Source organism: Gymnodraco acuticeps, unplaced genomic scaffold (assembly GCF_902827175.1).
Source record: "Gymnodraco acuticeps unplaced genomic scaffold, fGymAcu1.1, whole genome shotgun sequence".
NCBI lineage: Eukaryota > Metazoa > Chordata > Actinopteri > Perciformes > Bathydraconidae > Gymnodraco > Gymnodraco acuticeps.
The window spans coordinates 1,083,989-1,110,425 of record NW_022991443.1 but is presented as its reverse complement, the minus strand read 5'-3'; the positions used below and the strand labels follow the sequence as shown (position 1 = coordinate 1,110,425).

The following is a 26,437-nucleotide window of genomic DNA, read 5'->3' as shown; positions in this document are numbered from 1 at the left end:
CAGCGCCTTCTTTTACAGGCATCCCTGGCCAGTAATACCAGAGCAAGCTGAGCCGATCCAGGCAAGTTTCATCAAGTGTAATTTAAGAATTTTTTTTTAAAATCAAGTTATCGCGAAATGTAGGGTCAATTTGCTACAATGGTTGAATGTGAAAATGAAATAAAATTGCAGTCTAAGTGAGAGTAGCTAGGCTGATCCCTGGTGAGAAACATAACACAGCCAGAAAAAAGGGTGAAGAACCCAAAAAGGAGCATTTTAGGTGTAAGGCTGCAGTATGCTGTGAATTAAATGTTCACAATGTGTCCATATTCATGAGCCTTTAAGTAGCTTTACGCAATTATTACCTACTGGTAGCCTGAAAATGTCAGCGAGATGAAACTGAATGGATTTTGGGGATTAGAAACTTGTACGCAGCACTTCATGTTTACCGATCAGGCCGGAGTGTGAAGCTTTGTACCAAAGGGTACCTAGGGGGATAAGAGAGAAAGGATCTAACACCGGCAAGTCCTGCTTCTTAAGACCGAGCACTTGCTGTTTGCAGAAAGAATTTCACTCCAGTGGTAATCCTTGAATTTATTTTTCTGTCTTTTTATCTTTCCCTGTTTGTAGTGCCAACAGTGATGTCCTTTTCCTTTCTGTTTTCATGACGTTCTATTTCTGTTCGGCCTCGGTTACTATTACTGCTCATGGTAATGACATACTACTTCTATTCCTACCACACAAACCAAAAGCATCAATCAAACTCCAGTGAATGGATTTCTTCCCATGAAAGATTCCCCACACAAAAAAGTGTTTAAAATAGTAAATGAAAACGCCTTTGGGTAAGATAATTAGTCAGGCGGAGCTGCAAAACACTAGTTTCTATTCATAAGTTGTGTTAATGTTCATTTTAATAGGCCTGCAAGAATGATGATTATTTGCCTATAAAGGCATTCTCTAAAATGATTGTTTCCTCTGTCTAACCGTTTACAGAGATCTATAAAACACCATATAACATGAGCAAACTTAGGAGGTGCTGGTAGATGGATTCTGTTAACCTTTCATAGATCTTGTACTCCTACTCCTTGTATTTTCAAAAATGTCACACTATTCCTGTAAAAAGAAAAGAAAAAGAAAGTATGTTGCATAACCTTTGTAATAAGGACTAATGATTGACAGTAGAAGTTTTTTCTAACTCACGGTCTACTTACTTTTTTGAGTAAGTAGACCTCTCCCAGTTTACATTAGCTGATTGGTCTAATCTCCAGTTAGAACGTGAGATATGGTTGAAGCTCTTTTTTCACTTTAAATGAATAATAATGTACTTTCATTGATATCAATGATTATTTAGATGTTTGGTAAAACAGCTACTCAGCAGCTTATATAGTCAGCACTGTTTATCTTTCCCTCTAACACAGGTTTCCAAACATGAAAACGTATTTACATTTGGTCTAATAGGACCATCTAGCACCCCTACTTTCTGAATACGGCCTGATTAGACAGGTGGTACATTTTGTACAGATCCTCGCCTGAGCAGCTTTAAGATGTTTTTAACACGTGCACACACATTCTTGGTATACTGTGTGTGAGCTGTGGGGCTTCAGATTCCTGTGATGAAGAATCTAGGGCAAACCCCTTAAGTTGTAGAGATGGGGAGAGGGAGAGAGATCATCAGAGCCATTACTTGCGTGATAAATGATTTGTAGCTGGTGAGTTGCCCTGAGGGGGAGACGGGGGAGAGTGTATACGTGTGTGTGTGGCGTATTTCGATCAAGATCCCAGGGCACCCTTCTCTTGCTAATGCAATCTGCTTCATCACACACACACCACCACACACACACACACACACACACACACACACACACACACACACACACACACACACACACACACACGAACTCTAACTGTATGAAATCACCTTTTCCCTCTGTATTTCGAATACACACAGGTCGAGCTCAACTATGCACAGACACACAATCAAACTTCTCAACACACACACACACACACACACACACACACACACACACACACACACACACACACACACGCAATCCCATCTCAGGAGAGTAGGAGCTAGAGCCAGTGCCGAGCTCAGAGGAGGAGGCAAATTAGAGTAGAGTGGAAGATGGAGAGAGAAGGGGGAGATTGGGAAGGGTTGAAGCAGGACAGGTTTGGTGGAATAGCACCAGGGGGAGAAGAAGAGTGTGTTTTGAGGGGGGGAGGAGAGGTATGATAGACAGACAGAGAGAAATACTAAAAAGATTCAGATGCAGTAAGAAAAATAAGAGGGATTACATGTTAAGATCTTAAAAGGGGTGAATGGACAGAGAGAAGAGAGGAAAACACTCTGGAGCTGGAATGACGACGGGGAGTTGAAAGGGTGAGCCGAAGGGAGAGACAGCGTGAGGGTAATGGCTGGTGGGAGAGGTGTGAGCAGCTACTGGCAAGATAGAAGAAGAACCAGATAGGAAAAAAAGAAGAGAAATTGAGCAGTGTAACCCTCAAGACCTTGCTGTCTGCGAAGGAGTGCGCTGGGTGGAGGTGGATGGGTGCATAGTGTGTCTACATCATGCACGGTACACAGGCATGTCTGGTGTCAGGCTGTGGTTGAGGTTTGGAGGAAGGGTTTTCAGCAGCGATAGCCCCCAGGGGAGCTCTTCTTGCTGGGGTGAGACAGCCTGCCTGCCGTGCTCCAACCTCTGGATGAGGGCCCAGGGAGTGAGGCGCAGCTGGATGAGCTTTGGCTCCGAGTCTGAGTACCACATCGCCAGCCAATATACATCCTGAGGTGACAGACAGCTAACATACAAGTATGAAAAGACACAGACACTAATCCAAGTCCATTGGATACGTCCAATTATCGAACCAAACATATGGTGTTGTTCTGACCTTTTCTTCCAGTTATGCTTCCCTTTTTCTTCCACAACTGTGTGAGTATTAACAATGATCCGTCGCTTAGGAACCCAGAAAGCACGAGGAACCATGGCCACAAATTGCTTATCTACAGGAGTGCTAGCTCAGGTGAATGTGCCTGTAGAACACACTGATCCAGATTATACTGAAAGTAAAAGCACTTCAGACTGGCATTGTTTTGGAAGTTGTAGTAATTCAAGAAAGCTATACTGTATTATGTATACAATACTGAGTTATGTACTCAAATATAACACAGCCTCAAGAGCTCGATGTCTGACCTTGGCTCAAAGCAGGATTTAGCTTCTAAGCCCAAAAAGCTGAAGATGCAAGACATAACTTAGAGTAAGCTTGATCATCCCTTCAGCAGAGTTTATCTTTGCTCAGTCCCATATCCCCGGGTCAATAATGTTGACTCATCGACCACCTGTTGTCGATAAAGCACACTGGAGCCTTTTAGCTTCTGCTTTGGCTCTGTATAGACGAAACAAAGCAAATGACCCTCAAGGACTGATCTGATGCTGATGATAAAGCGTCATTCTCAGGGCTGACCAATGTTTAAAGTCTAAAACTCAGAGAACACTTGTTGACATTTACCCAGAAGGATAAGATTTGAAGGGGGGATTAACAAGGCTACGATTTGTAGGTGGAAGGAACAAGACGACTGCCGGGGTAAAGCAAGACGTATGATTTGAACGCTCCTGCCCTTTAAAATGATTCTTATTGCTTGGTGGTTCTAGCTTTGCTTTATCCTTAGATCGCTCTCCACCTTACCGATCAGGTAATCAGACGCCTAATAGACAGGTGGCACTCAACGCAGAGGGGGGAAATGTTTGAGGTGAAAGAGCCAAAGAAACGGTTTCAGAATATGAAAATGGGGAATGAAAAATAAGTTCTTCTTTGAACAAGTAGGGCAAAAGACGACCGGAGTGATACAGACCTCTCTGGGTGGAAATATTATTGTCTCCCCGAGACTGAGGGCAACACAAAATAATTCACCTGTAAATCCATTTCCATCACGTCAATTATAGTCCATCGATGGACTGAGAAAGAAAGAACGAGAGAGACAGACCAAGAGAGACTCTCATTTCCCCTTTTAAATCCTTGTTATATTGTTCTTCCCTCTCTCACTGCCCAAACCATTTCCACAGCAGAGTGCAATTGGCCACAAAAAGACATCTGCAGTCAATCATGATAAACAGTCTGCATCTCTCCCATTTGTTTCCCTGAAAACCAAAGGCACATGAGTAAAAGCTACAGCTGCATCTTCATGGAATGCTTTCATTGCATTTCAAACCTTTATTTAGACAGATAAATCCCATTGAGATCATTGATCTCTTTTTTCAAGGGAGACCTGCTCAAGTAGTTCCACATGAAACATAAAACATAAATAGAACAACAAAAGGACATCATACAGCATCATTTACATAATTATCCACATAAACAGGTACCTATAGCTTCCGATTGAGTAGCATCCAACCGAGCTTTCACCATAAAATCATGACGCAAGCAATTCAAACTTGTGAAGGCAGACATTGGTGTAGACATCTTTAGAGTGCAATAGGTGATTTATTAATGTCAATGTCTTTAAAAGATTTCAATTTTTTAAAAATCATCAATATCAGACAAAATTGAAAAATGCGGCTGTTTAGGTGAAGATAATCTTATCTTTATGCGAATACTGGATTTTCTTAGGAATGAATTCTCGTTAGGAGGATATAAGCCTTGAATAGAGCATGAGGCCTCATTTAAGAAGAAAATTCTCCTCAGAAACCAAAATGAATGAGCTCAAAAAATATGAGAGATATTAGCTGTTGGCAAAGAGGAGAAAGCCAATACCAGAAGTGGACAATGCTATTTTCTGTCCTCCAAAATAAAAGATATCCTCCTTCTGTAAGAGAAGTGGGTGGTTGATTGATTGAAGAGAGAGCGTAATAAGAGCATCGGGGTTTGCTACTTGTTTAGAACCTAAAGAGCTTTTTTTATTTTAACGAGAGCAGAGCACACCACCCCCTTTATTCTCCATCCAAACCGCCAATTTCTCTAGTTTCCCCTGCTGAGTCCTCATTATTAACCAAAGAAAACAGAGCTGGTGTGCCCGAGTGTGTATGTGTGTAGAGAGGAAGTGCTAGATGGGAGCAGAGGATATGAAGCAAAGGAAGGAGAGGGTGATGGTGTGAGTGAAAGCAGGATGGCTGTCAGCCTTTGTAGGTCAGCTTAAATGTTTAATGTTTATGCTGATGAGCGGACGCTCTATCTGGTCTCTCTGGATCTCAGAAAAGATGCACTCCGAGATTCGTTGATCCCACTACTGCTGCTTCAAATAAACACGTTCCCACAAATTTGCCGACTTAAGCCACCCCGTTTCTGAGCCCCTGCTTATATTCTCTACCCGACCTTTAGTCGGCACGCCCAATTAAGCAGGTATGTGACAGATGGCCCAAAAGTGCCAATTAGGCCAATCACCTCTGCTACTTGTTCCCCTATACCCTCCTCCCCATCGCTTTCCCAGCAGCTGCTCCCACCGTCCTCTCCCCAATTTGGCCCTTAAGGATTTCCATGCCACTATTCTCTCTTCCAAACACTCCCATTTACCCCAGATCTTTCAGCATAGTGAGTCAAAATAATGTAACTTTAATAGGCCCACTTTTACATTCAGTCCAAAAGCAGGGTAAACGATTCTGCTTTGAGCACAGATCATTGTTTAGCCTGAAGTACATGTCATAATTGAAAAGGTCTGATAATGATGTGGCCTTGTTACATGCACTATATTAAAAGACTGGGAGATGGATTAGTGTTGCCACAACAGGGAGGAAAAAAACTCAATTCAATGTGCAAGGTTTAGCAAAGAAGCCCCATAATGGCCTGTTTATCTATCAATTAGGGAACCATTAATCTTCTTGAAATGAAAAATGTGGCTTGCCTCAGGGCCACAATCACCTAATAAATAAGGTACGTCCTAATCCCCAAACCATTTCTTCAATTAACCATAAAATGGATTATAGCTTCATTGTAGTGATAATGGGAGTATACACTTGAGGAAATTAAAATGGGGAGCTTGAAAATTCTAAAAGTCGTTACCAAATGACCCCCAAGGATGGTCGAGTATCAGGTGGAGAAAATAGTCTCCAAGACAAATACTATTTCGTTTTGGAAATAGAGTGAAAGCCCAAAGGGTACCTTTGCCATCTTTTTTACATTTGAACAACAATCATCATAAACACTGGTGCAGTTCTGGATGCATTATGTTCAACATGTAGTCATTAAGGATTCAGTGGAAGCCTGGCCCTTAATGGCTTTTGGATGCTGCCTCCCACACCCTACTTGATGGAGCATGCTTTCCATTAAAGTGAAAGTATTTGGATGCTTACAGTTCGACCATAAAGGCCCATATGTTGCGTTTTTATTTCCTTGACTCACAAACCAAGCCTCCCCACTGTTACGGCGTAGGGGACATCGTTGCGTAAAAGCCAACGTGTCAAAATCAAAATGCATCACTGTCAGTGATGGTAATTGGTGCTGAAAAAGGGAAGAAAGCACGCTCGGTGTTACAGAGTGATTAAAGGCATCACAAACGCAGGCATGTACGAAGTCTGTAACATGGGGTGGGCTTCTTTCTGCTTAGAAGCCATCTCTTTTTGTTCAGACGACAGAGAAGATCCATTACATCTTGTATTAACAAAGCACAAAGTGTGCACAATGTCAGGGCATGTTTGGGTGTCGAATGGTGTTTGTGGAGGTTTTAACAGTGTGGCAAGGCCTCCAGCACTGCGTGGAGAGGCAACAAGACAAAAGTGTGTCCTCTCCACTGGGTGTGGCCTGGATTCACACAAAGCCCCCAGTGGGTCAGCGCCAAAGGATGGATAGTTGGGTGTATTGGGGACAGAAGAGTGGATCCAGGGTGAGTGGCTGCAATGGGGAACTGAAGGAGTGACAGTGGCAAAGCAGATGGATACATGGGGGAAGGGGGGGACATTTAGATATCTGGGTTATAGCTTTATGAAACAAATCTCAGAATCTATTTCGGAGTACTCTGGCAGGCACGTGTTACAACAAATGAGGGCACAAATGTTATGTGCAACCCTATATCATCGTATCATCTGTCGCTCTTTATCGCCATATGCAAAATATCATAATCAGTATTAGCCTTAAAAACCCGTATTTGGTTGGTCCCACTCCCATTCTTCTCCCCAACGACGAACTGACGATAATCTATATGTGCAACACAGTAAATACAATAATTCAGAATGAATTCCGTCTCGAAAAACCCATTTTACCCACGCAGGCTGAGAGTAACCCTTTGCCCCCCATAACACGTTAAGCCCCCTTCAATATCCACAGCTGACACCATCGTTTTAACTCTCATTTTTCTTCAGTGCATTTCCATGAATGCAACACCACAGCCAGTCAGCCACACATCAGGGGCCAGCCCGCTAATGGAGACCTCACCCTGTGTCTCTCCCATGAGGCCGTCTGTCCTGAGGAGGAAATGGGAGAGTTGGGGGGGGCATTTAGCGGGGTAGGAGGGCGTGGGCGTGATTTGTGGCTGGGTAAGAATTCTGGGTTCAGGGACTCAGCGCTTGCCTCTTAATCGGGAGATGCACAGGGCGGGGTGTGGGCAGGCTACATACACCAGATGGGAGAGCCCCCCATTCGCATATACCTACTTAGCAAGCCCCTAGGCACGTGCAGACCACACACCCTTATCCCTTCACTGCAGGACCTCTGCATATACAGTTGGTGCGATCATGGGTGAAATAGATTATATTTCCATAACCTAGATATTCTAACCCCCCATGACCCACTGGGTACAATGGAGGCGCTGCCACAGCGTTGAGGCCGACTTTACACTGGCTACTCATTCACCAGAATAACAAGAGCTGATGCAACAGCAGCTCAAATGACTAATTAAATATGAATGTGCATGAACCACTGCCCTCTTTTCATTGTTTCCATCCTCACTGTTTTCTACCTTTGAAGGATGTGCTCATAATCATTCAAATCCATCTCACTGCCCCCCCTCTCTCATTCCTCATTCCTGTCACTTTTCGCTTCTTCTTTTTTAAAGAGCAGATGCACCAGCACCATAAAAAACATAATTAAACTAGAATACTTCTGAGACAGCAGAATCATTTAAAAAGTATGTACTTAAATGATAATGTCCTTAGTCAGAAGGGACTCTGTTACGTGATGCCTGGGTGAGTGTGACCCCTGAGAAGAGAGCAGCAGGAGGAGAGCTGATGGGGGGCTAGTTTAGACCCAGAGAGTGAGGAAAAGTAGAAGGAGATTGTCAGCTGATGGAGTCCCCTCCGTGTTGGAGCATGTGCACCCCCTAGTGTACCTGCTTGCCCTAGCACCTGGACTACACATGTATACACTCAGAAATGCTGCTTCTCTTTAAGAGAGATTCAATAACCCTGATCAGTTTAAGGGTAATAAAAACCTATTTTTAAATCATTTTCAAGATGTTTTTATTAGTTAGAATGAGGGAATATTTAGATTGTTTGATTCTGGTCCTTTAGGGGAGGCGTGTGGCGCAGTGGCTAGAGCCTTGGTGTTGGGATCAGGGGAGCACAGGTTCAAACCCCCCTGCAGTCAGCATGTCGTTGTGTCCCTGGGCAAGACACTTCACCCCCAAATTGCTCCTGTGGTGTTTGCCCACAGTATTGAGTATGTAAGTCGCTTTGGATAAAAGCGTCTAACAAGTAACATGTAATCTAATGTAATGTTTATTGAGCCAATGAAAAAAAACTCAGGTCAGCGACAGAACAGCAAATCAGATCAGGTTTGAGGATTTTGCATAAGCAGGTCTTAAAACGGACCTGTCAAATTGAAGGCAAGCATGCACTAGTAACCCAAATGTATATTGCATCTCTGCAGAAAGACAGATGATGAACATATTGATGCCCCCTGGGGGTGAGAAAGAGAAGTGCTCCCCTCAGAATATCAAATGAGAAAAGAGGGGGGGGGAGCACCCAGGAACACCCAGACAGAACAAGCATAATGTGGGAAAGCTGCTAGGGCAGTCTGGCAGTGCTGTTGACCCTCATGACTCACATACAAAACAAACACGAAAACAGTTATTTCCAAGTGTTATCTTTTCCTTGTTCTCCTCTTCTTCATGCTGTATCATGTTTCATTTATCAGCAACCTTCTAAAAAAAATATGTGTTCCGGGTGGCCTCGACAAACTAAATATAAATGGGGTTTGTAGTTCAAGTATGGACAGAGAAACTGTACAAATGAAATGAATCTGAATCTCCATGAACTGCTGTCATGACAGACAAAAAAAAGCAGGAAAGGCAAAAACACTGTAACTTCCTTTCAGAATATTCTAAGGGGACAACAAGCAGGTTGGACAACATGAGATGATCAACTCCAATCGGCGGATGAAGCTATGTTTCCTGAGATGTCACAGTAACAGGTAAGGTAGGATTACATCTGAGGAGCAGACATTGACTTTGTACTGTGCAGCAAGCAGCCATGAGATGGCAGCAGATGCAAAGAGTAGTCCGTTCACACTATTAGTGCCAGGAAAAAGAACTATGGGTAAAACCCTCCGCAGTAAATCAGACCTCCATCTTAATCCCTGCATCAGCATGAGTGATGAAGTAATACATCAGAAAGTGGGAAACCAATGAGGTTCATTTACTGAGTGCAGCTTTCACTATGCTGCATATGTAGACTACCTCCATGACAGTTTAAGGAAACTGTCCATTTTAAAATAGATGTTGCCTCTCATATGTATCTTTGAGGCGATATGTACTGTACATTTACACCATTCATCAAGGTACATTCACTCAGGGGAAATCAAATATATTGTGGTGATCCAACAGATCTATCGTTATGCTTTGAGTTATGTATGCATCATTACCAATATTGGAAGAATATGCATCCAGTCAGAAACCAGCTAGTACTATAATATAATGTGTGATTGTTTTGTATTATTTGACTTTAACAATATATGTATTTGTTGTTCCTTTCACTATATCTGTAAAGCGTCTTTGAGCACCTGTAAAAGCGCTAACAAAATAAATCTATTATTATTATAAACTTGAAATAGAAATGTTATATATTTATAATAGTATGGCTGCTTGACAACTTAATTAAGTAACTTTAGACCTGGCACGCACTGATGTCACAGAGGAATTAGTTTTAATCTCGTAAAAAGTCACCACAAAATTGAATATTTAAAAAGAAATTAAGTGCAGTGATGCAAATCTTGTACTCATGATCTGCAATAATGAGAAAAGGTAATTGTTTATTTGGAGTTGCTTTTTTTAAAGTAAAAGAGGAACTGCAATGCACCAAATCATTCTACAGATATGACAAAATCTTGCAAGGATCCATAAAGTATTCTGAACACTTTCCCCATGTGCCTTTAATCTACTTGGAGCGGCTTGCTCTTGTAGGTGTGGTGCTCTGCAGAGCCGTTTTACAGCACAGACAGCAGGCCAAGGCACAGACAAAGACGCATGAATATCCCAGACTAATGAGCTTGGCCATGACATGACTCAAAGTTCGATTGGGCCTTTGAGATAAGAGTTATAGAATGTGAGTCAGAAATCATAGCAGAACAGAGGACTGTAAACACAGCTGAGGTGCTGCCTGTATCTGGGATAGGATTGTTTTCAGGCCTGCAGGCGGAAAGAGTGGCTTGGATCACTGCAAGGACCCTTGGTCGTGTTCCAACAAAGTCAATTAAGTTACAACAGTGTGTGAAGGAGAGAGTGACTCCTTTCTAATAAGGAAGAGAGGGATCCTAGCTCTGACATAACACCCAAGCAGACAGACTCCTGGTGGTTTCTGGAGCTGCCAAAAAGAATATGTGTAAGTGGATAAACATGCCTCTGGGCACTGATACTCTTACACAAGTCACAGCAAAGCACAGCTGTTAATCAGGAGACATCAAATATTTTATTTCAAATATCACTTCAAGTCCAAGTTAAATAAACTTGCTGAAAAGTATAAAACAGCTTATTAATATTGGACATTTTTATAATGCTTTAGCCTCACTGAAATGGTATCAATCAGCTGTGGCACATGCCTCTACCATTGAACATTTTAAAAGTACCTAAACATGTTAAATGATTTGTAAGTGTACTTTAATATTGTTTGATTAATCAATGATGGACCTTGCAGTCATAAAAAGAAACAGCCCTAGTTAAAGTTTCCTAGCTATGGTTTCCTTTTGCTTTCACAGCTATACAACATTGTGCTTTCCTGTTGTGCAGTATCCATTATAGGTGTGTCCAGATTGAAATCCTAGAATTGTGGTTAACACTGTGGAAACTATAAATTGACTCGCTATTTGTTCTCCTAACCACTCTAAGGTGATGCATAACCTTAACAACCTTACAAGAGTTTAGCAAATAGCAGTCTATTATCTTAACACGACAATCTGTTAGTGTGAGTGACAACAGTTGTTTTGTGTTATATATTTCACTGAAGATAAAAGATGTCATGGCAAATATGATTCCTATTTTTTGAAATCTCTCACAGATTGTTACAGCACTGTTTATAGCTGTTAAAGTGCTGAGAGAATAGGAGTTCCAGCCTTGCTTCACTAAACATATGCTGCTCTTCACTCTCTATACACAGCTCACTTTCCTATACACACCTGCCCATTTGGAAATAAACACACTTGTGCACACATAGGCCTATGGAAATAAACAGTCATACGCTCTTTTGGAAATAAACACTTGCGCATACCAGATGCAAGAACCGACACGTAAACCTCCGAGGCCCTAACACCTTGAAATGGATACAGCATATGGAGAAGATAAACTTCATATTTTCCGACAAGGATAAACACTGAAGGAAAGGCAAAGGAGACAACATGTTTCCCAGAAACTACATCAGTTATGTCCCCTTAACATTTCAAGCAATGGCCAAACGTATGGCCATGCATGAGCTTTAAGCATTTTTTATTAAAAAAATTGCAATATTACACTTCATATGGAGAGACTTAAGATTTGATTGATATTCAATTTATTGTGAAAATCATGTTGCCATCAGCACTATCCTTATAACAACAACATGTTGATGTGGGCCAATGAATGGTTCTCAAAAAACTCAAAATGTCCAATGAGAGAATAACATGTTTTTAAGATTGAAACACAAGACTGAGAGATCACTAATCAATCAGCTGCCATAAGAAAGTACCTGCAAGTGCCATTTTAGGAACATACCAAAACAAAATGACACGACTGGAGCAAGGAAATGGATGTCAACTCAAAGCATGCGGGAGAAAAATAGTCTGCAGCGATGTCAAGTTTAAGCAATTCACGGTTAAGGATCTCAGCAATGACAAAACACTAGTAGGGTCCTTGAAACTCCGGTCTGTTTTGTGAGCCCGTCAGCTCATTAGCCTCTTATCTGAGGAAGGGCTGATACAGAGGGTCAGGATGGCCCTGACTAAAGGGAGGGGTTTTTTGTGTTGGGCTGATAGATGAGGATGTCTCCGATCCAAGGCTGAGTTCCTAAAGGGGGTCCGGGGGGCCCGCTATGACCTCAAGGAAAGAGGCAGAGAGGACTCCAAAAGGAGAAGGAGTGAAAGGGAGATGACAAGGGTGGTGCCGGCGAGATTAGTCAATGATAACATATGTGGCTGCTGCTTCCTGGCCCAAATCAACAGTCTTAAAGAGGCATAAGTATTCAAAAGACATGAGAATAAGTAGACTTGATACATTTTAATTTGGCATTCAACATATTGCAGATCAACGAGCCAAATATCTTTTAAACCTAACCCTAGCCTTATCTTTTAAAAGTAATAGACAAAGTATTTGTAAACGAGTCCAAAGAACAGTAAATGAGCAGCATGGGTTAACAGATGTCTCCAAAATCATATCAAACATTGTCTAAACTTCAAGGTCATAGCTAAGAGCTCTTTCTAATCACATTTGTCATTTTCTTTCAACCCCTGCGAGTAGATCTCTTTGAATTAAACAACAGCCTTAAAAGTGGCCTCGAGCTGAAAAATCTCCAGGGCTCAGTTGAAAGAAGCCAAAGAGAAGAAAGCTTCTTCCTCAACGTCAGTTTCTTTGACTGTCAGCTGTCAGTCAGGAAGCGTGTCTAGTGGGCAATACGAGGATCAGATGTGTACATACCACTTATCACCACCAGGCTGGAAAATAATAAGAGCCAGAAGACAGCTACCATCCCGTCCTGATCACTGCACAGACTGACCTCCCAAAAGCAGACAGCAGATAATTGCATCCCCTCACATTTGAAAGTCACATTAATGGGCTGATAATGAAGTTCTGGCTCAGGAAAAGGGGATCACTGGAGCGGACCAATGCAACAACAGATCCACCCTTTGACCAGGGAAGGAAATTGGAATCTGCTCGATTCATAGGCGAGCGTACAAAAGATTTCCCCTCCACTGGCGTGCATTGTTAATGGCGCGTTGCTTTTGAAAAGGGCTCAACTACCTGTTCCTTGTTGAATAGGGGTGCTCGACGAGAAGGCAGGTGGGCAGATAATAGGGTCCGTCGGTGATGAGACCCACGCAGCTTGAAGCAGAATGTGCTATTCATGTGCTGTCACGCATTGCGACCAGCACTGAGAAATCTGTCCCCTCTGACAAAGCAGATGCGACAAAGGTCCAGAAAATGGTCAACAAAAGTGAAAATATCAGTAAGGCCTGCGTGAGCCTTTATAAAAGACTCACAGCACTAGGGCAGAAGACAAAACTAAATGTCTTTGCCTAAAGAAGAAGGAAATGGGAAAATGGGAAATAGTTAAAAAAGCTAACAATTCAGAACGCTATACTGTAATAGAACAAGGCGATATTTGGATTGAAACAGAATCAATACTAAAAGTGACGAGGGTAAGATAGAATAAGAATGGCAACAACACAAGTCACCGAAAGGACAGTTCACCCTTGTTAGTAACACACTGTGGTCTGAACCCCACATGAGCAAGGGGAAAGAAAGTTAGGCTCTAATGCTCTGCTTGGGCCGAAGGCTTTTCTAGCATGTGTTGATTTCTCCTCCAGCAGGTGCTTGTTTGCTGGCAGACAATAACGGTTAATGAGATCCCAGAGGAAACCGACTCTGAGCAGGTCGCAGACTGTTGCAAGCACCAGAGCCTCCATAAGCCCACCATTCATGACCTTTGACCCCACCCATACCCTTATCCTTGCCACATAATCTTGTGAAAGTCAAAGCCCTCACTTGAGGGTTGATACCACACACACAGTCATGCACAGGTGGGTACATTTTTAACACACACAGAAAGATGTTGCATTTTCGATGTCACAACTCGGGACTACTGAACAAAATATATCTTACATTATATAAAAGGACAAGAGGAAAGCTTATTCGCGTGTAGGGGTTTATCATTGTTCATGTTACTCAGTACAGCACTTAAGGTATGCAGAGTGACAGTGAATACATATTTAGTGAGCAATTCACAATACTTGTCTATTAACAACTGACAAAATGAGTCTGAGTACTTTGAGAAGAAACTAAAATACACATAGAAGTCAATAAAATAAAATAAAGAAGTTACTCCATGCTTTTGCTGCCGTAGGCGTAAGTAGCGAATTGGCTGCTGCTACCAGCTTTGGAAGGCAATAGGCCTCTTACACAGAATTCATTTGAACTAGTCATAGTAGGGGAGGCACAGATGTTACTAATAACACTAACAATGGCTCTGTTCTATACAAGTGGCCCAGACATCATTAAGCTTGATTATTAACACCTGTGCTGTTTCTACTGTGACAACATTAGCCAGTTTACATCAAGAAAAACTGTAACAATATATATATATTGTATTGCATTATTTCACATTTCATATTATGTTTATAATAAAAAGGCTTGGTAAAAATATAAAATACAAAAAGAAAGAAAGAAATGTTTGCTGACATTTGTGTGATAAATTGACTGTGGTAGCCCTAATTACGCCTCATGTATGACATGAGACTACTTACATCTGTCATCATGTGCAAGTATCACGTATAAAACAGGAAGCAATTCTAAAAATATTTTCCATGCTTGTAACAAATTAACCCTGCCACTGCCGCCTGTTCCCCGAGAGGATGTATCCTCATACAACTCACACACTTAACAAATCCTTCGCTTGCCTTATTAAATCAGACAACCAGACACGTTTTGTTCAGACCCAGACCTCCTGGGGGTGAACTTCAATGGTGTGTGTGTGTGTGTGTGTGTGTGTGTGTGTGTGTGTGTGTGTGTGTGTGTGTGTGTGTGTGTGTGTGTGTGTGTGTGTGTGTGTGTGTGTGTGTGTGTGTGTTGAATTAAGCTCCTCCTATCGACTGCTTTTTTAATTAGGCCCTCATAAAGAGAAAAAAAACTTCTGATAATGTCTGGTTTTACGAAAAAAAAAAACTGTTCAAGCAAATGTGGCAAAATGCAGATTCCTCAAAATAAATTTTCTCCAAAAAGTTGAAAAGACAGATGAAGATGAACCACCTGTAAGCAAACCGACAAAGTGCTGGAAGAGAATTTGGGGGTGCTTACCTGCAACTATATATTTGTGAGCTTCAGTAGGCAGTGAAAAAAGAGAGAAAGACAAGTTAGATTTCATTTCAAAAGCACTTTAGAATTTGGAAAACACTTTAGAATATGGAAAAAGAGGAGGGTTCAAATGAAAAGATGGAATAATCTCGGATGATGACGATGATGATGACGATGATGATGACGATGATGATGATGAATATGATGATGATGAATATGATGATGATGATGATGATGATGATGCGGAGGGGACGAATGTATTGATATTCAATCTCTATGCACTTTCCCCATAAAAGGTTTCAATACATACAATATCTTCCATTTTCCTTCTACAGCATATGAATTTAAGTACAAAGTACTACATTTTTGTGGATTGTCCGACCAAACCCACCCACCTGAAACTCACACACAACACACAGGCCAGTCAACTGCTGTTTGCCCAGCTGATGGAGATTGATGGTTAGCTGTGTTGACAAGGCATATGAGAGACTCATCCATAAAAGATGGTCTGGGCCGGGCTATTTACTGGGGACTAGCACACAAACCACAGTGTTCCCTCCATTGATTATTAACCAGGCACATATTCGGTCAGTGTCCTGCATGGCCAGTAACCCAGATAATTCTGCCTTAAGATGCAATCAAGTTATATTAGCTTCAATGAAATGTCGCCAAATGTTCGCTGTTTTTTGATTGTGACATGTGTGCCAACACAGGAGGGTGATATTTGAGGATGCATTGCAACTCTGACATGTTAATCTAAGCCATGCCGTTGTAAGATATTATAGTATACTAAGCCATTGCATATGATGCTTTGATGGATTTATATAAGCTCTCTGTTCTATTAAGACTGTTTATTCTACACTTGGACAGGGATACCAAAAATGTATTAGTAACCAATGACAGTGAACGTTAACGATTCTAAATACCAATTCGATAACAGTAAAAAACCAAGAGAACAATAATGTCAATAAACGCTGTACTTCAACATGCTGTACATATGATAACCATTCCAACTTTGACATTGGATTTATTTTGTATACAGTAATAAGCTATCGGGGCTGAAAACTAAAAGACAGCAGATTTTTTATTATTACTTATTGAAACATGACAAATGAGCCTCGATGTGCTAAAAGGATTGTAGGGCAGTTGGAAGTTCATTACCACCCCATTGCTTTTTCCCCCCCAGTTGGTCAAAATGGCCTCCATCCAGGCGTGAGCTGGTTTCATTACAAATTCATTCACCAACCTCCCCAATATAAGTCAACTACAAAAAAATCCAGTAATTGTTCAGCACAAAAACCTCACACCCTGACAAAACAGGTGTTTGGATGGGTTTTGTCCCGGGGCGGGTATTAGCCCAGTTTCAGCTCACCTCCTCTGTTTCACCCTTTTGCATTTCTCCCGACCTGCTTTCTCTGCTCTCGTCTTGATCCTCATTATTCCACACTGGGGTCTTTGGGGGAGCAAATGGTCTATTATCCAAAGATGGAGCTTAAGACAACTTAAAGCTCTGGAGGAGTGGCTATTTATTTGGGTTGAAAGACAGAGAGAGTAGGAGGGAGTGTGTGTCTGGCCTGGCGTTCCCATATCACTTAGGCTAATGTGATTAAGGGTGAGGGAAAGGGGGCGTTCATTTAGCTTAGAGTGTGTTGATTCTAAGTGATTCATGTCAGGGAGAGTTGAGGGGGGAGGGATCTGGTCGGTCACAGGACTTCCTGAAACACACACATGTGTGCATGAGCAAATAAGAATGAAGGTGTGTGTGTGAGCTCGTTTTCAGTGCCTGGCACCAAAATAAGTACAATGTGCACTAATGCCCCGGCCATACGAGAACGAAAACGGCTAAACCCATAGGATTAACGAAAACGCAATCGCAAACAGGCTTCCGTCCACACGCAATAGTCATCCGGATAGTGTCTGTCCACACGAGACCGTTCCGTTTAGCTCCAACCGCTGGAGAAGCTGCAGTACATATGCAGGAGCCTGTACGTGGCGCTGTAACTTCCTCCACAAAAGCAGCGAAGACGCATGGTTGTCATGGTTGCCCTTCTGTTTATTCTCCGTGGTGGGGGCCGAGGGAACCGGGCAGAGTTTTTCGCCAGTCAACGTGTATTAAAGTTTAAATCTTCCGACAAAATTATAAAAGTGCCGGTCAAAGGTCTTCTTTGTTATTTATTGAGCTTTAAAACAAATGAATAACGACTCTATATAATATAATAATAAAAATACACGGAGCCTCTCTTTTTCCACCCTCTCTTTGGACAGCGCCAGTGAGTGTCTCATGCAGCAGCTGATCCAGTAATGAGTGACCCGGTCGACAGTAAAAATAAACATATTTATAACTAGTTTAGGTAGTTTGAGAGGTGTCTCCGTCCTGTCAGATTAGACTTCACTCGCGTTTATGTCCATATCGAGAGAAAGATAAATAATCTGAATTCAGTGGGCTATTGCGCAATCATTATCAGAAAATGATCGTATAGGGCGTACACACAGAGCTGTTGGACCCCCCAGAGCGTTGCGTATGCCGTTCTATCCACCTTGGGACCCGTTATCGTTTCCGCAGTCGTTTAGTGCCGTATTCTGTCGTCCTCGTGTGGCCGAACGGTCTATATGACACTAAACAGTAACGCAAACGACCGTTTTCGTCCTCGTGTGGCCGGGGCATAAGGCTCATTTATCCCCCCACAAGGTCCGAAAAGAACAGAATTAATTTCATTTCACCCCACTGAAGTTATTTTGGGATTAGGACTGGATTAAAAAATGTCAGGATGTTGCTGTCGTCTCTATCCATGATCTCATCTAAATGAACATTTCTTTAATGACTTTAATGGAAGCGTACATTTGTTTTGATGGATTTTTTTTCACTTTTTGACCAGGACATCAAGAATTTGTCCTTTATACAATTGTTCAATATCTGTTCTTTAGTGACTGTGAAGACCAACAATAATCTGTGTATGCTAGTGTAAACTAATTTGTGGGCTTCTAGTCTCTGTAAGGTTAAATTATATCAAAAGCAGTTCCAAACTAAAAACTGTGTGTGTGTGTGTGTGTGTGTGTGTGTGTGTGTGTGTGTGTGTGTGTGTGTGTGTGTGTGTGTGTGTGTGTGTGTGTGTGTGTGTGTGTGTGTGTGTGTGTGTGTGTGTGTGTGTGTGTGTGTGTGTGTGTGTGTGTGTGTGTGTGTGCATAAATGTGTGAGCAGGGCCTCAAACATGGCAGATGGACCCATTGGAGTCTGAATTGCTTTTTGCATGTTACCTCCCACACACACTTTATACGGACAGACACAGCATGTCAATGGCACTTCAAACTAAGCTCTCAAACGGCAAAAGCTTGTCCAAAATTGGATGAATACATTCAAAGAAAAAGATAGGGCCTGAAAACAAAGCAAGCCTTAAATGTTGCCACACACCGTACATGATGCTCCTAATGCTGTTAACTGTAAAGAGCAACACACGAGAAAAGTCCTGATAAAATGTGTGTGTTTGTAACAAGGGAAGGTTGCTTGGTTTGCATCTCAGTTGTATATTGACTGCAAAGAGCCCCCCCTCCTCATGAATACTGTCCCCAAACAAGGAAGGATTTTACAGACAGGAAGAAAAATCAAATGTGTCATCCCCCCACTCCACCCCCCCCCCCACACCTCCCCCCTCCCCTTTCTAAGTCTATTGTACACTTTCAAATGCCTCCCTGTGTTTTCACAAGGATCAGGCTTTAAGGGGAAGATTCAGTATTTTCAGAACAGGGGGAAGTCAGCTTGTCAATGTGATGATAAACCTGCCTCCAATAGCTGAGTGTGGCTGTGTGCTGGGCACAAAACCATCTTGTTTTTTTCTGGGTACAAAATCTAAATCTTTACAATGTAAAATACTTTTCCACATCATCAGCCAGAACAAAAGCAGTCTTTTTAGATCCCTGATTCAAGAAGTATGTATGGGAGCTTTAGAGAACATATGCGAGTGTGGACTGGAGAGTATTTAGGTCATCCTCATACAGGGCCAAGAACTGGGAAAAGGGGGAGAATTGTAAGGGACTTCGACAAACTACTGCATTTTCTCACACACGGAACACCACGGGTTGTAAAAAGTCCTATCAGTTTCCAGCTGTGAGGTGTATACAACCCTTTCACTGTCCCCTCCTTTTCTCCACCACTTGAATAAATAGCGGCTGAGAAATGGGCCAGAGAGTAAGACAAGAAAAAGGACAGAAGATCCTTTTGGTACTTGTTTACCTCGTGCAACACATCCTTCATGTCACCCCAATTTACGTGGCCTAAACAACTGCTGCCCCGGAGAAAGATCTTGCTTGATTGGAGTTGGGCTTGGGTTTCTCATGCTAGAACCATTTGGTGTTTGAATATGCTATGAGATTGGGACAATTAGGAATTGGTAAAGGCTAACTTAATCAAAGAGCACATCAGTAAATACATTTCAAAATGAGTCATTTGCAAAGGCAACCGAGTGCCATAATGGCTGTTTAAAAGAGAAGATGGAAATGCAAAGAAGGTTTTCTTTCACTCAAGCAGAATCTTTTCACAAAAGCGTAATTTCACGCAACGCAAATCTGCACTCCACTATGGGCCTGCCTTGATTAATTTAGTGTGAGGGAAGAGATTAAACCCCACAGCAGACATCAAGATAGACAGCAAGGACAGATCACATTGAAAAACCACTGCTGTAAAGAAAATAAATTCAGTGCTAGATGAGGGGGATATTTGCCATTTGTTTTGTTCAGTCAAATATTCACTGTCTAGCTTAAATGTCCATTCAGATTCTTTAAATTACCTTTACATTATGGTGTAAGGAGTACTAAGAGAGTATGTTATGAAATTCACAGAAGCTTTGACTTTCTAGACGCCTCAAAGTCCAGTCCATTCGAGTGCTATCCTTATTTTGACAACAGTGTCATAGACCTTTCCTCCCACTCCTAGTCTATGTCTGTCTCCCTGCAGGCCGTGCAACAGTCTACTGCTTCGCCAGTGTTGAAAAGTCAAAGCTGGGAGCTGCTATTTTATGAAGGGGCTCCGTGTTAGCGCTCCTCCTCTGTGGTCCGTTCACACCGAAGCCTGCAACCGATGACATTATGGGGAGGCGTGAGGCTGACGGCCCCCACATTCCTGACATTCCAGCCCTGGCAAGAGATTACTGTTCCTCCTCAAATCTCCACTCTACGACCTCAAGATGAGTGTCTCAGAACATGTCCACATAAAAGGGACAAGTTACTTGCTTGGTTGTTGTGCAAAAGTCTTGCATGTAAATGTGCACTTGATGTGGAAATGTTTTTAAAGTAAAGGCACAAGATAAGAAAAGTCCATGAAGATATAATCCATGAAAACATCAATGAGCCACACAGGGTTCAAAAGAGAAAGTGAAATATGGCTGTTAAGACGATGCTAGATCACTCCAAAAAGTGCCAACTCATTTTGAGCATGTGAAGTGTTCTCTGTGGCAGCTGACCATTTGATGAACACGTTCTCCCAGACGCATCCATCAAAGAGATCCTGAGCCCGAGTCCACAGCTAAATGCAAACTTGGCATGGCCGAGCCTTCCAGTGGGCCTTGCTGCGTAATTCACCAAAGCAGTTAATGTCAGTCTGGTCAAAGTCAAAAAGGCACAGGGAAATGAAAAGTACCAGAGCCATCCATAAACCAAAGCGTCCAGTCATGCTTTCCTGTGCTGCCAATGACATTACTGAATCCTCTGCCCGACCCCCTCTTTATTTTATGGTGTTCCATCCTTCACCGCCTCTTCCCTTAATTTTCATCCCAATCAGAATCATAGCCTTTCCCCCTTTTAGCAAAATAGACTTATCCATTAATGGCTCCTAAAACTCACATTAGGGGAAATGGCTTTTAATTTGGCCAATTAACAAGCTTGTAAATCCATCATTGGAGCGAGAGACTCATGGAATTAGAGAGGGAGCATGACAGTTAGGCTCAAATAAAGGGAAGACAGGGACCATCAGCTATCCAATGATCCCCTAATTATCACAGAAAAACAGAGGACCAGAGCATTCCGTTTGAATCAGGCAAACACTTTGATCCAGAGAGATCTGAACTGATGATGAATGCAGGCTGAAATTATTAGCTGGCAGGCAGCGGACATGCAAATAACGGTAATTGAGAAGTGTAACGTCCTTGGCTGCTGACGGGTGCAGGCATTCGGCAGATGAGGGATATTACGATTGAAATCATGTACGCACACTACTAGAGAGGACTGCGAAATCATCGTGTTGGTTCAAGGTTCTTTATTTAGTCATACGAACATGTAGCAGTGTAGTTATGCTGATGAAAATCTTGTGTCATAGGTTTCTCCAACAGTGCAACACAAAACACAGATAAACGGAAAAATATAGTGCAAGTAAATCGTAAATACAAAAAGAAAAATAGTTTAAAAAAGTGAAATAGTGCAATAAGAGTCTATATGCAAGTTATTGAAATATGATATATAGGTTAATAGATAAATAATTAAAACATATTTTCTAAGTGGCAGCCAGATGTATATTAAGGATGTTGTTTCAACTGTTCAGGTGTTTAACAGTCTTATTATACAGAGTTGCCATCCATGGAGGACCTTTACTCCCAGTTTCATCCCACAGGCAGTGGGATGAAACTGGGAGTAAAGGTCCTCCATGGATGGCAACTCTGGTTAATAATAATAATAATAGATTTATTTTGTTAGCGCTTTTACATGTGCTCAAAGTCGCTTTACAAAGATAGTGAAAAGAAAAGAAAAGTATGTATAGATATATGTATGTATGTATGTATATATGTATATACTTTATGTATAAAGTAAAAGTATAATGAACTAGTGGCCTGGTGTATTTAAAAGTCAAATGTCTAATAAAGGGCCAGTCATTCTTTCTATGACTAATTGGGCAGGAAAGCCAATCACACCCAAGACATTCAGCTAGGAGGAAACTACAGTCTTTCTCTTGATATGATAATGGTGGGTTGTAAAAAGATAAACACTTGGAATTCTTTATTAACATTCACTTAAAGGTGGGGTAGGTAATTTTGGAGAAACCAGCTCGAGTGCACTAGAATTTGAAAATACACAGCCGGAAGAAATCTGCCACTTCCTTACAGAGTCCCTCCTCCAACACACACGAACGCGCACATGACCAATGAGGGCACGAGATAAGTTTGTGCACAGATGGAAGGCTGACAGGCAGGTAGGCCATCCAGTTATTTTAGCCGGGCCGGCTCAGATGATTGGTTGTGCTTTTTACAGTACTACGGCTTCCACAGATTACATTTTTTATATGCATTTAATATATTCATTGCTATCGGATGTTAAGAGCATTCCATGGAATGTAACAAAAAGTGTTTCTGAAATAAATTACATACCCCACCTTTAACGTAATTTTCTGTGTTAGCAATTATCTTAGCTGAGTGTTTGTGTGATTTACACACATTTAATTATTTATGAATAATGCAAAACTGTATTTCTTGGTTTGAGACTTTTGGCTCTTGGTACAGTAGTCTTTTATTTGGGCCTTTTTTGGACCAAAATGAAAACGGATTTATCAAAAGTAAAATGGACAAAGAAAGGCTCAGAGTTTTGATGATTACAGATACTCCGATTTTTTTCAAAACAAGTAAAAAGCTCTATCAGTATTGTGAACAACTTTTACTTTCTTTTCCAGAACAAGACTCAGTTCTTGACTAAAATGTGTACTCAATCTTTTTCACAATACTGACACCTAAAAAAAGTTAACTTAACACAAACATATTTCCTAACAAAAGAAGATTGTCCTAGCATGAACGAACAGGACCTAAAATGGAAATATTCTGAATTGTACCGAGGTTAAATAGCAGGTTTTGTTTTTGCTTTCAGTGAATGCACCGCAGCTCTATCTGAAGCCCAACCGACATGTCATTAATATCCATAAACGTCAGGGTCTTTAGTCATTAGACATTGTCTCTCTATTCTCCCCTGGAAAAACAGAATGGGAAGGGGACAAAAGCTGCTGTTTTTGTCTTGTGTGGGCCGAGATAAAGCACCCAGTGAAAAGGTTGCCATCCATCTTCATCCGCCTGGCATGTGCTTTAGTTACTTCCACCCTCAATGGTGCCTCAGTTTTTTTACTGCTCTTCTAGTGTATGTGTGTGTGTGTGTGTGTGTGTGTGTGTGTGTGTGTGTGTGTGTGTGTGTGTGTGTGTGTGTGTGTGTGTGTGTGTGTGTGTGTGTGTGTGTGTGTGTGTGTGTGTGTGTGTGTGTGTGTGTGTGTGTGTGTGTGTGTGTGTGTGTGTGTGTGTGTGTGTGTGTGTGTTGTAAGTGGCATCGAGGTTAATGAAGTGCACCTTTTATCCTCCCTAAAATGAAAGGGACTTCATTAGGCAGTGACTAGCGGCTTTCTATAGCACACATAAAATCACACACCTGAGGACGGCCTTCATAGCTGTACGGACAATGATCTACAAGCATATTCAATCAGTCCTGCATGACTCATGCGAGTCCGTTCATTTAAATTTCCTCTGCTAAACCAGATCCTATAAATGTCCAAACTTTTAAGAGTGTATTGAAGATCTGGTTAGAGCTGGTTCCAGATTGTTCCCTATGTTTGTCCACCTGGGTATTACATTTTATGGTATTTTATTTTATTGTATTATTGTATTTTTATTGTTTTTTTGTTTTATTTTATTGTATTTTACACTCCATCTTGTCTTTTCATTATTTTTCCTGTAATTGTATTTCTCTTTTAGCACTGTCATTGATGTTTGTAAATCTGTAAAGCCCACTGAGACAAACGTGTTTTGTGATATTGAGTTACATAAATCAACTTTGATTTGATTTTATTCTCGACAGGTTTATTTTTCATTCTAGTTGCCACCACTAAGACAAGGACTTTCGTGACCAACAAGCAATGGGTTTAATGCGTACATTCTCTTTTGTTTCTGAACGGTTTGATACGAAGTCTGACCACGACTGTCAGAATAGACACAAAAGACGATAAGGAAGAATCATGCCGCAGTGGAGATATCAGGATGTACTGACGCCATGCATCTTCTTTCCTCTCCCTCATCACTGTCTTTCTTTCACCCCTGTCCTCTTCGCTCTCTAAACCCCTTCCTCTTTCCTCTCTACATCCTTTCATCTCAACCTCCCACGCATTTCAGGTCACCGGGGAAGCAATCGTCTTAAGTGTTCTGGCTGACAATGAGAGCTGATGAGAAACCTTCCTGTGAGTGTTGGCTGGCAAAGGTAAGCTCCTGATCCTCCATGCGCTGCATACAAATGCAGGAAGCTCATCTGTGCCGTCTCTTTTTGTTCCTCATTCTTATTCTTGAAGTTTCGACCCAATTATAAATCCCTGCACAAGACAAATAAAACTTTCTAAACCTAAAACGGAATTGAGTCAACATTTGCCTTCTAAAAGGGGTTGATGCATATTCAGTCGAAATGTTTTTACTGGCAGAAAACCAACCTAAGGAACGCTGAATCTCAATTCCTCAATCCAATTTGCTGAAATTGATCCATTGCATTTTCAGTTTAATCAACAAAAAAGATAAACACAGGTAATGTGGTTAAGGTAGTCTCTTTCAATGTCAACACACATCCATCACTCTAATCTCTCTTTTTGAAGAGCAGGTCATTACAGTACATGTGATAGAATGTATCAACCACAAAGGCGAGAAATCGCTGAGTCAGCAAACCTTTCCCTAATCCTGTTAACTTTCATCTAAAATAAAGGGCGACAGAGGTTGACCAAAGTAGAAGAATCAACTAAACCCAATCAGTGAAGGTTTCCCAGCAGCTGTTGAGGAGCTTGGCCTTTAGACGATTGATTTGTTTGATTTTACAATGACAGTCCAAAAGCATTCGTCCGAACCAGCTGTCGGAATTCTAAACTACCACAAGAAGGAATCCATAGCATCTCAAACTGCTGCGAGCATGACTTCATTCAAAGACAAGTCTCTGCACAGCCTTCCACACTGAAGAATCCTGCAAGCATTACTCCAATAACTCCACTGCTGGATCCAATAACTCCACTGCTAGATCCAATAACTCCACTGCTAGATCCAATAACTCCACTGCTGGATCCAATAACTCCACTGCTGGATCCAATAACTCCACTGCTAGATCCAATAACTCCACTGCTGGATCCAATAACTCCACTGCTGGATCCAATAACTCCACTGCTGGATCCAATAACTCCACTGCTAGATCCAATAACTCCACTGCTGGATCCAATAACTCCACTGCTAGATCCAATAACTCCACTGCTAGATCCAATAACTCCACTGCTGGATCCAATAACTCCACTGCTGGATCCAATAACTCCACTGCTAGATCCAATAACTCCACTGCTGGATCCAATAACTCCACTGCTAGATCCAATAACTCCACTGCTGGATCCAATAACTCCACTGCTAGATCCAATAACTCCACTGCTGGATCCAATAACTCCACTGCTGGATCCAATAACTCCACTGCTGGATCCAATAACTCCACTGCTAGATCCAATAACTCCACTGCTAGATCCAATAACTCCACTGCTGGATCCAATAACTCCACTGCTGGATCCAATAACTCCACTGCTGGATCCAATAACTCCACTGCTGGATCCAATAACTGCACTGCTAGATCCAATAACTCCACTGCTGGATCCAATAACTCCACTGCTGGATCCAATAACTGCACTGCTGGATGGAGGATGTGACACGCTAAAAACTAATGATACGTATGACGGATTGACGATTCCTGCTGACGGTAACTCGATGGTGGCATGAGCGAATCAATCTTAGTGGTGCTTGGTCTCGCTCTGACATGTGTCATTAAACAAAAGGTTAAGTGCCAGCAGACAAATTGAAGAGAGCAGTAACTTACAAAGATTTATTTATGTGCCTTCCTATCTGACTGATTGCAAAATTAGTTTGTTGTTAAAGTTGCTGTAACTTCAACTTCTCTTTCAGTATTTATTCTGAAAAGCAAAATTACAAAAAGGACACCATAAAATACCATAGCACAAAAAAGATCTGCTGGCTGATGTAATGCTTGCTCTCTCACAAAAGGCAGGTGTTAATGTGGTGTCAAAGTAAAAGTGTATATGTATATTTACAGTAG

General features: G+C 41.7%; 1 protein-coding gene across 1 annotated transcript in view; it reads right to left on the bottom strand.

The window, feature by feature from the left end:
• agrn (agrin) overlaps positions 1 to 26,437 on the bottom strand; it is a 269,713-nt gene that overhangs the window by 187,549 nt on the left and 55,727 nt on the right. The window contains 1 exon segment of the mRNA XM_034196403.1: positions 15,374 to 15,394. Coding sequence (XP_034052294.1) covers positions 15,374 to 15,394 — 21 coding nt within the window.